General features: G+C 40.8%; 1 protein-coding gene across 10 annotated transcripts in view; it reads left to right on the top strand.

Moving 5' to 3' along the window:
• cacna1ea (calcium voltage-gated channel subunit alpha1 Ea) overlaps positions 1-13,081 on the top strand; it is a 99,353-nt gene that overhangs the window by 55,411 nt on the left and 30,861 nt on the right. For 7 of the 10 annotated variants that reach the window (XR_016115573.1, XM_089001029.1, XM_089001024.1 and 4 more), the window contains exons 6-21: positions 2,164-2,267; positions 2,681-2,839; positions 4,142-4,332; positions 5,437-5,540; positions 5,876-5,991; positions 6,144-6,197; positions 6,589-6,630; positions 9,382-9,474; positions 9,567-9,776; positions 10,381-10,493; positions 10,573-10,685; positions 10,766-10,897; positions 11,058-11,127; positions 11,217-11,334; positions 11,497-11,564; positions 11,819-11,910. Coding sequence is in view for 9 of the 10 variants with exons in the window: in XM_089001029.1 (XP_088857155.1) it covers positions 2,164-2,267; positions 2,681-2,839; positions 4,142-4,332; positions 5,437-5,540; positions 5,876-5,991; positions 6,144-6,197; positions 6,589-6,630; positions 9,382-9,474; positions 9,567-9,776; positions 10,381-10,493; positions 10,573-10,685; positions 10,766-10,897; positions 11,058-11,127; positions 11,217-11,334; positions 11,497-11,564; positions 11,819-11,910 (1,779 nt within the window). In the remaining variant the exon portion in view is untranslated. The remainder of the gene's footprint in view (positions 1-2,163; positions 2,268-2,680; positions 2,840-4,141; positions 4,333-5,436; positions 5,541-5,875; positions 5,992-6,143; positions 6,198-6,588; positions 6,631-9,381; positions 9,475-9,566; positions 9,777-10,380; positions 10,494-10,572; positions 10,686-10,765; positions 10,898-11,057; positions 11,128-11,216; positions 11,335-11,496; positions 11,565-11,818; positions 11,911-13,081) is intronic. The other 3 variants (XM_089001031.1, XM_089001033.1, XM_089001028.1) reach the window with 1 other exon arrangement.

The raw sequence follows: 13,081 nt of genomic DNA, 5'->3' as shown, positions 1-13,081 counted from the left end.
TTAGTTGAGAATTGAAAATGGAGCGATATTCACAAATTTGTTTGGGTTTTGGTTTTTCTTGCAGAGGGAGTGCCGGTAAAGCACTGTCACGTTTTGCGAGGTGGTGATGGTGGGTGCGTATCCCAAAAAGCTGGCAGGAGGGAGCAGGAGGTTGTTTGACAAATTGTATTAAAACAAAGGTCAGTGGGAACAAAATGTAAAACATCAAAATGATCTGAACAGAAAAAAGTCTCAAAAGAAAATCAAGGGTAAAAGTCCGCCAAGGTTAAACAAACACATGCACAGCATACAATGCATACACAATGCATACAAAGCATGCAACAAACATGCAGCAAACAATGAACCGACACCGGATGGTCGTGCCGGCAGTCCTTTTAAGTGTCACTGATTAAAACGACCAGCACCTGCGAGGCTGCAGGCAGGGCTGACGTCGCTACCCGTTGGTCGCCATTCCGAACGTGGCAGTCCGCCACTGATCAGGACGACCAGCACCTGTGCAGGCGCAGGCGGGGCCGACAGCGCCCCCGTTGGTCGCCAACCAGATCATGACAAGCACTAGTCAGACCTCTAGCAATGTTTTTTTTTTCCTTCCACGAGGGGGCAGCATTTGCCTTTTGTCCATGTTAGCGCTTTGTTACAGCTTCAGCTGTTGTTAAAGTGCTAAATAAATCAATATATACATGTATTGTATTATAATGTATTTTGTACAGTACCACCCATTTCAGGCTCAGATAATTCCAGACCCATATAACTTGGGAATTAACTCTTTTTTTCTGATGAAAGAAGAAAGTCTCAGGTTTCTTACGAACGCAATATTCTGCACTGGAGTGGACACGTTTTTGCACATCGTCTGGCAGTGAATGGGTTTATTGGCTCTACTAAAAAAACTCATGTGATAAATTTACTCATGTTGTATTTCGTCAAGTGGTTGCACATGATAAAATCATCCGGATCCAGTTACAGTTTTAAGATGCTGTTTAGTCTACTTTACATGCACTGATGGCCTGCTAGAACCAGGAGCTGTTGAGTCACTCTGGCCTATCATTTATTTATTTGTCATACAAATTTCCTCACAATAATCACGTCACTAAGGTCATCATTGATTTCTGCTTGGTTTTGATGACAGATGTGGCTGTGTGTTCAGAGGTATAAAGCCAACATAAATGAGTTTCCGTTTGGAACAGTCCACATCTTAACTTCATATCAAGCCTGCAAATGGCATACGGTACATTTCAATTACTGATGGTAAATTAGCAACGATGACATGTTACTTTGTGGCTGAGAGACTCAATCACCGTCTTCTTTCATATCTTTGCATGTCTAACTTAACACTGGGTTCATTTGACCCAACCCTTACATTATTCTCAGAAATGTTGCCCCGATGTAATCGACACAGGAATTGGGTTAACATATCAGTCATGTAAAGCAATGAATCAGGTATGTCAAACAATTTTTTTGCCGCGGGCCCCATTGCAGTTACAGTCTCTTCTCGGGGGCCGTCATGAATTTGGGGAAACCATTTTAATGGTGAATCAACTATACATATGACATATAGAGCGCACAACAAATTAATGAGAAACGAGTTTTGAAATCTGACGTCAAGAATAATGACTGTTATTGTGGTTTACATGGGACAATTAGAAATGTTGGTTCAGACTTTAGCAAGCATAATGGCACTTGGCATGCTTGATTTGCTTTTGAGGACTAAATAAAATAATGTGGTGGGCCAGATTTGGCCCCTGGGCCTTGATTTCGACACCTGTGCAATAAATGGTTTACATACCTCATATTTTGGGTTGATGAAATAACCCAAATAATGCTATTGTGTTGGTTGTGTACATGTGACTTTGAGTCCATGACGTTCATGTGGTTGGTTTCACTGTGGAGAGGCTTTCTTTGTTCTGCCCTAAACTCACACTTGCCACAGCGTATCCTCCCACAAACAGGGAAACAGCCAAAAACAACCCCAAATAACAACAACCCCACAAAGTTGCCCCTAGTTGTTTGTGGCTTCGGAAGCTCACATCCTCATGGCCCATATTAGAGCATCGCAGCCCTCCTACGACACACCGTGTGTGCTTTTGAGGGTATCCTCTTTCTCCATTAAATCTCAACAATCATGCCTTTTGTTCTTCTTTCTACATTTCTCTCTTTGTTGATCAGGATTCTGGCTGCAGCGGGCGCTCATATGAACATTTCTGTGGATCTGAGGACTCTGAGGGCAGTGAGAGTACTGCGACCACTCAAACTGGTTTCGGGGATCCCTAGTGAGTATCAAGCGGTGACAAAGGAAGTCCATCTGGCCGGACAATATTTTTTATTTCATGATAGATATTTATGATCCTCGATGAGGCGATTCACTCACAGCTACTTTACTCTGGTGTGGTCATATTTTTGGAAGATCATCTGAATTAACATACAGCCCAGAATTAGGGGAACTAGCTCACATATCTACGCCAGTCTTCTGGAAATTGGCTAGAAATGATTCTCGAGCATGGCAAGACGTCTTGGCGTCTTGGTTGTCCTTAAAGCTCCTCACGATCCTGATGTGATTAAATTATTTGCTCTCTGACTGTGACAATCAAAACAACGCATGATTATGTTGGGGAAGCACAAAGAATAGAAAACAATTCCATTTGAAATGCACATGCATTGTGACTGATTTGTGCTCTCCTCTCAGGTCTGCAGATAGTCCTGAAGTCCATCATGAAGGCCATGGTTCCCTTGCTCCAGATTGGCCTGCTTCTCTTTTTTGCGATCCTCATGTTCGCCATCATCGGCTTAGAGTTTTACAGTGGCAAACTGCACCACACTTGCATGCCGCAGCCTGGAATACTCGGTGAGGCTTTTAGAACACCACCAATGATTTCTCATGACCTTAAAGGACAACCGACGTCTCCGGACAAGTTGTGTCCATAATTTGTAAAATGGCTTCAAATGACTTCTACTTAGCGTATTTTACAAATATTCCACCGCATATAGGTATATTTTACGTTTTAAGACTCGCACTGAATATTGCGGAAGTCTTGTTTTTGAGTTGGTGACGAGTCTTCACCCTACGTCACAGAAGGAACGCCCCTCAGCGAGAAAAGACATACCTTGCATCACCTCAATGCATTTTGCAATACTTTCTTTGGTCTGAAAACTTCGTGTTGATCCGTGTTGATGGCGAAATTAGAAGGAAAACACATAACGCGATGGTGAATCCTTGTGTGTGGCACCGAGCATCTATTTGATATTCACTGACAAAAATTGTCAGGAATTAATCAGCCCGTTTCCACGGAGCTTTCCACGGAGCTTCGTCGCCCTCTTCTGCCTCTTTTCGGTGCTACATTTCCCCACCCAGATGACACACAGTCGGTGCTACATTCCCCCCTCAAAATGACACGGAATAAATTCTTTAATCAATTGCAAACATGTATGCTTTACTCTTCAGAACTATTTGAATCATATTCATAACTGGTTGTGTAACAAGAAAGCATATTCTCCGAATCTGAAGCCATTGTTTTGTTTCTCCAGCAATGCAAGACGTCTTGGCGTGACGTCACGAACTGGGGTCGGGACTTTACAGATAATTCCAAGAGTCATTTCCCACAGAAAGGGAAAAATATGTACTCAAGTTGCAATGTGTCGTTTTTAGATGCGAACAATGACGCTACAGTGGGAATCCGGATGATACTATTAGTTATGATTATTCTTCTTCTAAGCACTAATTTGAGTTTTTCTGGGAAAAAAATCAGCCACTGCCTTAATTGCTGCCCCCAATGGAATTAATGAAACAAAAGGAGCAATTTGAATGAATAATACATCAGCTTGCTGAAAAAAGTATTTTTCAAATTTTGAGCGGAAAACAGCATTGCACAACCTAAATCCAAAACAGTTGGACAGATTTCTATTTGCCTGCCTTAACACTGGGCTACCAATCATTACAACACCCTTTAGGTTGTATCACCTAATCATCGTCTGGGTTAGCACACATAGCATCTCAATGCACTGAGTGAACATCTGAGCCTCATATGGGTAAGAACAGGCTGTTTGATTTTGTTGATCACCGAAACTTGGCATTTGAACACGGCTGCTGAGACTTTTTAAAACTAAATCACAAGCACTATTTTTTTTTCTTCCTCTTGCACCCATGCAGAAAACGAGACGGTGGATTCTTCTGAATATGAGTTCCCATGTGGTGTGCGTCGCTGTCCAGCCAAATACACCTGCAGCGACATGTGGATAGGCCCCAATGATGGCATCACGCAATTTGACAACATCCTGTTTGCTGTTCTCACTGTCTTCCAGTGCATCACAATGGAGGGATGGACCACCGTGCTCTACAATGTAAGGCCGGCACTGTCTGAATTTGGTTTGCGACCAACGGGTTGCACTGTAGGGCCCTGCGTGCAGCTGCATAAGTGTTGGTTGTTTTAATCAGTGGCAGTTAAAAGGACTGCCGGCATGACCATTCAGTGTCGGGTCATTGTTTGTTTCACCCTGTCAGGTTTGTTTCATTTTGTCATGTTTTACTCATAGTTTTGTTTGGTACTTTGGACCTTTCTGTTCTGATGAATTTGTTGTTTGAGATTTTGTTCCAGCTGACTTTATTTCATACAATTTGTCAAATACACCCTGCTCCTCCCTCCTGCCTTTCTTTTTGGGGTCCACCACCACCACCTTGCAAATCATGATGCTCTTTCCATTTTGTTATCTCCGTCTTTGCCTCCACTTTTAACTGGAAGTGATGTTTTCTGAATGGTTGTGTGCAAGTATTCCACCTTCCTTCCATTTATTTTATTCAGCTGATATTGTCTAAAATCTGCTTTCTTTAAAATACATTAATGCATGACAATGTAAAACTAGCACAATTACCACAGCACACAAATGAGGGAAAAACATAAATTTGTTATTTAAAATCTTTTATTCGATTTTTATTCTTCGAATGACAGTCAGTCTAAAAATCTATATCGGCCAGGCCCTAGTTGTAATGATAAATTTGATTAATCTGACACATCTACTGTTTATTTTAGATTTAAATTGAACTTTAAGACAATTCAGAATAGCCATGTCAGAATGTAAAATGGCAATACAGAAATGGCATATTTTCCCCCAAATTACCATTACTGTATTCAACATTTTTCCCCCCGGTTTGAAACATTATGAGGACAACTCTATATTAAAATGTTGTTTATTTCCGGGAGGGGTGCGGTTTAATAAGAATAATCATTTCATACATTTTAACAGAAAAGTAAAAAAAAAGTGTTAATAAAAACCTTTCTTCAGCAATAAAAACCTTTACACTGTTGTCTTCGGTGTGTGATATCTTGAAAATGTAGAAGACCTGCTTAAAATAAGCAAGCTCAAAAATACACGTCAAAAATCTCGAAGCGTCAGCACCCACTTCAACATAAACCCCATTTTGTGTTCTGACTCCTGTTTCCGCCTTAGGCCGACGATGCTTTGGGTCCCAGTTGGAACTGGCTCTACTTCATTCCTCTCATCATCATCGGTTCCTTCTTTGTCTTGAACTTGGTGCTGGGAGTCCTCTCTGGGTACGCACATTTTTCACTTCTTCCTTTAATGTATCCTTGAGTATATTTATGTACAAATATAATGTGGTATATAAGTACATGATGTGCCTATTTACACCACCGGGAAATAGAACTGAGCAGAATGAGCAACACGAATGCAGATGCCAATAATACATGAATAATAAAAAAAAAAAAAAAAAATATATATATATATATAAACGTCAGCATGACCGCTGAATGAATTGAGGCAACAATGCACATAGAGAAATAAATGTGAAAAAACATGCAAAAAGGCATTGAAAAGTATCTTCTCGTTGAACAAAAGTAACAATTCCGTTTCGGGTTTGATCTCGCAGTGAATTTGCTAAAGAGAGGGAGAGGGTGGAGAACCGAAGGGCCTTCATGAAATTGAGACGGCAGCAGCAGATTGAGCGAGAGCTCAATGGTTACCGGGCCTGGATCGACAGAGCAGGTGGCGTTGCTTTCACTTCCATATCACAAAGATTAAGACAATTCAGGGGGATGATTACCGTACCCTGGACAAACCAACACATTCAAAATTCAAGATTCAAAATGAGCATGTAAGATTTTATCTACTGTTTATTTGTGGTTCTTCTTTTCCAGAGGAGGTCATGCTTGCAGAGGAAAATAAAAATCCTGGACCTTCAGCCCTTGATGGTAAGTCAGCATTTTTCTCTCATTCAAGATTTTTCCATAAGGAAACAACAGCAATGACACACACAGTAGATTTGCATCACTTATGACTCAAACATATTTTTTGGTTCCAATTAAGATCATTTTTGGCAAATGAAAAATGATCATCAGCCACTCCGAGATGGCCATTCCGCTCTGTATTAAATGTTGAATCCATGTTGAATTGGAAAATGAGTGTCCAAAAATGCCCGATGTTTAAGGCAGTGATGTGTCATGAAGAGTCCCGTTGGTGCACAATATTTGCACTTATGGCACGCTAGCCAATGGGAAGCCGGGTGCGCCTTCTCTCATGACTGTGACCTTTCCCCCTGATTGAAGCAGCAGGACTTTTTACACAATGTTGATTGATTGGCAGCTCTCAGGAGGCTCCCTGAGTGGAGCACAGGCGGCACTTATGGTGAGCACCCCTCTTCTCATCTGCTTGCTGCCTCTTCAACTTCACCGCGCCATTTGCCACATGCGCACGCACTTGCGGGTTGAACTTTTGGAACGTTGTTAGACCGCGGGACCAGCTGTTATGATGAGAACGGATGCAATTGCTCTTGTAGCTCTGATTGAAAATATAGGTGGTGCGCTCCTGTTGCCTTGACGACCACCAGTCTGGAGAAAATAAGCGGAATGCGAGTGCTTTTGCATGGCGAGTGTGTTTCACACCTTTTGCAAACAGTGTGTACGTGTGTTTGATTAGAAACCTCTGGAAAAAAGCCCCCTAGCTAATATTGAGCAGGATATTCAGCAATAGAGGGAGGAGGATGAGAAAGAAGGGATGAAATCTCATGATTAACACATCCAACTCGGAAAAAAGGTGAAATGGCACTCATCTCACGCGCTCGGGCATGCACGTTGGCGCTCCTTGAAACTGAATGACAATGGATCTTCAACTAAGTGCACGAATTTGTGTATCATTTGTTCTTTCTATTTTTCGATCCAAAAATGAAAGACCGACTCACTTTGTAAAAACTAAATATGCAAATGTGACCCAAAACTTTGGTCACAGAGCGTCAATCAAGATAAAAGATTGTATGATTCAGGATTTTTCTTCTTTTAACTCACTCATTGCCATTCATAAATTTATTCAGGAATTGAAAATATAACGTTGAGCGCCATTCCCAAATGTGTTCGGGTTTTGCTATTTCTTGTTTGGGTGCTGATAAAGCACTGGCCTTTGCCTCAGGCAATGTTTTTTCCCTTCCACAAGCATTTCCCTTTTTTATGTTAGTGCGTTTTTCCAGCTTCAGCTGTTGTTAATACGCTATATAAACCAATATGTATGTGTTGCATTGTATTTTGGACAGTCTCCCCCATTTCAAGCTCAGATACCTCCAGACTCATATAACTTAAGAATTAACTATCTTTTTTTCCGATGAAAGAAGAGAGTCTAAGGTTTCTAACGCTGCATTGAATGTTTATTTAGTTCTAAATCTCAATATTCTGTGGGTCCTGGAATTTGAGTGAAAATGACAAACAAACCCCCTAATATCGGAGTGGACACATTTTTGTACATCTGCCAGTGAATGAGTTAAGGAACCCAAATTTGAAGAAAAAAAACGTACAAGTAAAGTCAGTTTGTCGTCAAATGCATTTAATTTTTTTTAACACAATTCTGTGTTCTCCAATATTCCTGTGCTCACATTGGTAGGAAGATGAACCCTAATGGGATAGTTGAAGATTATGATGCGAGACTAACATCCTTGCTCATCCACAAGCAGTGCTTTCATGTCTGTGACTGTGTGTCCTCAAAGTGCTACAATCTGGCAAGTCAAAAACCAAGAACACTTGGTTAGTCAAATATGAAAAATTTAACATTTTTGATTGCATTTTTGTATCAATTTAAAAAAAAAAACCAACAAAAATAATGAGTCACATTTTAACATTTTTTTTTCGATCAATGGATAGAATGAGTCATACATGGATTTGCATGGCCTTGCTAAACTGCCTCAGTGCGTGCTTTGTGATGAGAGAGATCATCCAATGGCATTCAGCTGTTTCGATCATTTCGAGCATCAGAGGATTGTTGTTTTCGTCCCCTTCAAGTGTCATGTAAATGAGCTTCAATGAATTTTTCCCTTCAGTCAAAACTATACTGGCATTAGGGCGTCACGCGTAAAAGTGTTCCTTAATGTCGGTTGTCTCATTTTGTTTGGGGTTGGGTTGCATCCTGTGAGAATGCGTGTTTACATGCATTGTTTTGCATGAAGGCATTTAAAGATGTTTATTTATATTTGTTTAATTGTTTACTTTTGTGCGGGTGATTATGTTGTTGAACTACTGGTATCTGAGAAGAGAGATTTTGTTTTATCCTAAAAGTGTGATTTTTCATTCGTTAATTCATGAAATTGAATTTTTTTGCCATTGATTTCATGAATCACTTTAACTATCCATGACCATAAAGTAACTTTATGTATATTCTCCCTTTATTTTTAAATACATAGAAGTGCCAAATCCCACGATGCTAAAATTGAACAATCATGGAGAGCAAGATATTACGTGCAAAAATACAAATAAATAAGTAAATAAATAAATACATAAATAAAATACATACACACATAAATAAAATGTAAAAAAAAGACAAATTTCAGGAAATAGACCGCTAAGAGGAGGTGGAGCCCTGGTCAAATTTTACCTCTGGAAATAATGAATTTAACAGAAGACAATTTTGCAGTTACATGACTCCTTTGTATTAAATGTAAATTAAAAGATCGAACAAGAGCGCTATCTGCTGCATTTTGTGGGGCACTGTCCCAATTTCGAGATCACAATTCTTTGTTGCTTGTTAGCAAGTCTTGAGGACAATGGCCCTTTTCTGTTGACGCACTCATCGACATGCACAATTACAAGAAAAGTTTGCTGTTATCGTAGAAGACTGGATATTTTCCAAATGAAAACTATTTGCTTCAAGGATGTTCCTACCAGGTCATATGGATGTCTCTACAAAAGAGCATTCAATATGTTTGGCTGTTCAAGGGTGTGATGAATTTAAAACATAATGATTTGTTTATGTGAAATTACAATTCGATTTAACATGGCCGTAGATTCTGTCATGTTTTTTGATCCGTAACAAAATGAAAAATCAAAACATGAACATTCTGATTCGTGATACAAGTGCTTTGCTGATCTGTTGCCTGTGTTGATGGCGCCTCATGTGAAGTGCTGAAGAGAGCCACCACTATAAAAAAGAGAGGCATGGATTTGCCCCATCGGGGTCCCGCGGAGGAGCAATACGACGATATTTCCTCTGTGGGTGAGTAGAGGTCCTGTCAATTATGTCAGGTGACCATCCTTATCTCAGGATGAGCAGCTGGAGATCGTCACTCCTTTCTTCCTCCCTTCAAGGCATCCCCATGACCAGAGAAAGCTTCAGGAGCGGCAGACGAGGCCCGGCGCTATATTTCCGCCGCAAGGAACGCCTCCTGCGCATCTCCATCCGCCGCGTGGTGAAGACGCACGCCTTCTACTGGACTGTGCTAAGCCTGGTGGCTCTCAACACGTTATGTGTGGCTATCGTTCACCACAACCAGCCGCTCTGGTTGTCCAATTTGTTGTGTGAGTCACAATCATCATCAAGATACTTGTTGATACCACCACTATAATGTTCCAGTCAGAGAATATCAATACAAAAATACAATATAACAGGATGCAACACTGTCAACTACATCTGAAATAGTTCATATTCAATATACATGTAATAATGTGATACTTTTTAAAAATATATACTGCATTATCCAGTTTATAAACCCAAAAGTCTTCATTTTCTCGTGCACCTTCCTATTCTCCATCGTTAGATTAAAAATTCACTTTTTCGCTTTCGTGTATCAAAGTCAAAGCCGTGTCTAATTTAAATGTATCGCTTTGGTGCCAGTGGACTATGATAAAGTATGTTGAGTAGCTTTAGTAGTAGGTTTGATGCTGTCTTGTGGCACTTTTAGGCTAGAGGTGCTCACAGTTGGTCACAGATTTGTGCAATTCATGGCAGGCTTCAGTTTGTACTCTTAAGACAAGCTTTTTTTTTATAATATGTGTTACAGATCACTGTAATCTAACATAATAACAATAAAAAATGTACATCCACAGAAATACTTGAGAATAAATCTGCTTCAAAATCAAAATGATCACAATGATCCTTACATGAGATCTGTTGCTATTCCAGACTATGCAGAGTTCTTGTTCCTTGCTCTGTTCCTGACTGAGATGTTCCTGAAGATGTACAGCTTGGGCCCCCGCCTCTACTTCCACTCCTCATTTAACTGCTTCGACTGCACCGTCAGTGTCCCACCTCCTTTTCCTCAATCCTTGTTCTTTTTGTACAAAATCTTCATTGTCCACCTTTGGTGGCCCGCAGGTGATTGTTGGCAGCATCTTTGAAGTGCTTTGGGGTGTCTTCAGGCCGGGCACTTCTTTTGGCATCAGCGTACTACGAGCACTTCGTTTGCTGAGGATCTTCAAAATCACCAAGTTAGTCCATATTTGCTTGACGATTGAGGGAAAAACTTGATCGGTTCCGCCTTAACGTAAATGTTTGATTGCCTGTGAAGGTACTGGGCGTCTCTAAGGAACCTGGTGGTGTCACTGATGAATTCCATGAAGTCCATCATCTCTCTCATCTTCCTCCTTTTCCTCTTCATTGTCGTCTTTGCTCTCCTGGGAATGCAACTCTTTGGTGGCAGGTAACACCATCTTTACACCCAAGAAAATGTGCTTGGGTAAAGATTTATTTCTGTAGTCTTTGGTTTTTACAGACTCCACAGTTATTCTCAAGCTGTCAATAATGTCTCCAATCTGTTATCTCTCCACCTAATGCTGTCTACATTTTCCGGAACCCCAAAGGTTCATCTTTGAGGACTACACTCCCACAAATTTTGATACTTTCCCCGCAGCCATCATGACTGTCTTTCAGGTCTGCTCATTAATATCACGCTAATGTTATTAGGACCCATAACGGCAGGGGGAGACAATGTCAATAAACTCTTCTCTTTTGTTTCTCAGATCTTGACTGGCGAGGACTGGAATGAGGTGATGTACAACGGTATTCGCTCTCAAGGGGGAGTCAAGTCCGGCATGTGGTCTTCGATATATTTCATCGTTCTTACCTTGTTTGGGAACTGTATCCTCTTTCTTACATCTTCAACTTGTTAAATTGCCATTTTTCCAACATGGTTTGTTGATTGAAGCTACAAGATAGTGTGTGGAGTCTCCACCAATGTTTGCACCAGTGCTGTTGTTGAACTAACAAAAATAGTGTCGTCCTTGACTCAAGTTTGATCAGACACTCTGCTGAATGTTTTCTTGGCTATTGCTGTGGACAACCTGGCTAATGCACAAGAGCTTACTAAAGTAGAGCCCAATAAACTTGAATTGAACATGCTCAATCTAATAAGATCCACTGCAGGAACTGAAGATTAAAAAAAGACCATTCTGAAGATAATATTACTCAGACCTTTGTCAGAAAGCTATTCATCTCCCAACTAATTCTCTTGCAGCGGATGTCATTAGATGGTGCAGGTTCTCATTTTCTCCAGCCGTCGCTTGGATTTGCAAAACATTAGCCAAAAAAGAAAAATCACAGTCGACTCTGTATTCTCTCTTAGGACGAGGAGGAAGCTGAGGCGGCTTTCAACCACAAGCATGCGCTCCAGAAGGCGAAGGAGGTCGGCCCACTTTCCTCCTTCATGTCTTCGGAGTAAGTCCTGCTTCCGCATGACCTCTACATCGCCTCCCTCTGTTGCTCTCTCTCTCTCTCTCTCTCTCTCTCTCTCTCTCTCTCTCTCTCTCTCTCTCTCCTCATCTTCTTCGCTACTGCGTCCCCCACTGCAATGAGCCTCCACATACAGTACAACAAGGGTGTCAAACTCATTTTTTTTGCTGTGGGCAACATTGTAGTTACGGTTTCCTGTCGAGGCCCGTTATGAATTTGGGGAAGCTATTAGAATGTGTAATCCCCTCCACATATTACATGTAAAGCGCACAACAAATTAATGAATAACTCGTTTTTAAATTTGATGTAAAAAATAGACTGTTATTGTGGTTTACATGGGACAATTTTACATTTTGGTTCTATTTTTAGCAAGCATCATGGAAGTTATATTTGCATTTGCGGGCTGAATAAAATGATGTGGTGGCCTTGACTTTGCCACCTGTGCTGTAGAACTTAACCCACATGACTGACTCCTATCCTGACATCGTTATGGACGGAGGGTAAAAACCCAAGGTGATGGTACAGACTTGCTGGCATGTAATCGTACTCTTCATTCTTGCCTCAGCGGATTTTAGTTTTATAGTGTTATCATTTTTGCACTTGTTGTGTCCAGTAGGGTCTTTAGTCAGCAATATTGTTAGAAATGATTATTAGGAGGATAAAGGTGCGTGGCAGGCTTACATTTTGTGTGTGGAAAATTCTGTACTGCCTTGCCTGTTGTCTATAGAACGCGGTCAGTGGTCAGTGGCAATGTCTAATCTTGATCCACTCTTGTCAAAATTCCAGGCGGTTCAAGCATTGTCATTTTGAAATCTCCTCTTGGCCCATCAAGAGTGAATGTAAAGTAATTATATTCATTCTGTATGCTAATAGACAGACGAATAACAGTATGTATACTGGACGTGAGCGGTGCATCATTTATGCCCCCAGTGCTCTGGCTTGCCATTTTTCTTAGTCTAGTTGCTTTTTTTTACTCAATAGAAATGAAAATTTGAGAATTCACTGCGATGTTATAGGCTACATTCATCCTATGATGATTTTTTGAGATCACAAAAATCTTGCTTTCGAACAGCGGTGGAAGAATATTTACACAGATGTGATGTGACGTATCGTATTTTGGGGGAAATATATCACCTTGTTTCCTTCCTGGTCAGAT

This window comes from Hippocampus bargibanti, linkage group LG07 (genome assembly GCF_051943395.1).
Source record: "Hippocampus bargibanti isolate YZ-2025 linkage group LG07, ASM5194339v1, whole genome shotgun sequence".
Lineage (NCBI taxonomy): Eukaryota > Metazoa > Chordata > Actinopteri > Syngnathiformes > Syngnathidae > Hippocampus > Hippocampus bargibanti.
The sequence above is the reverse complement of the archived record's forward strand: the minus strand, read 5'-3'. Positions and strand labels throughout refer to the sequence as shown.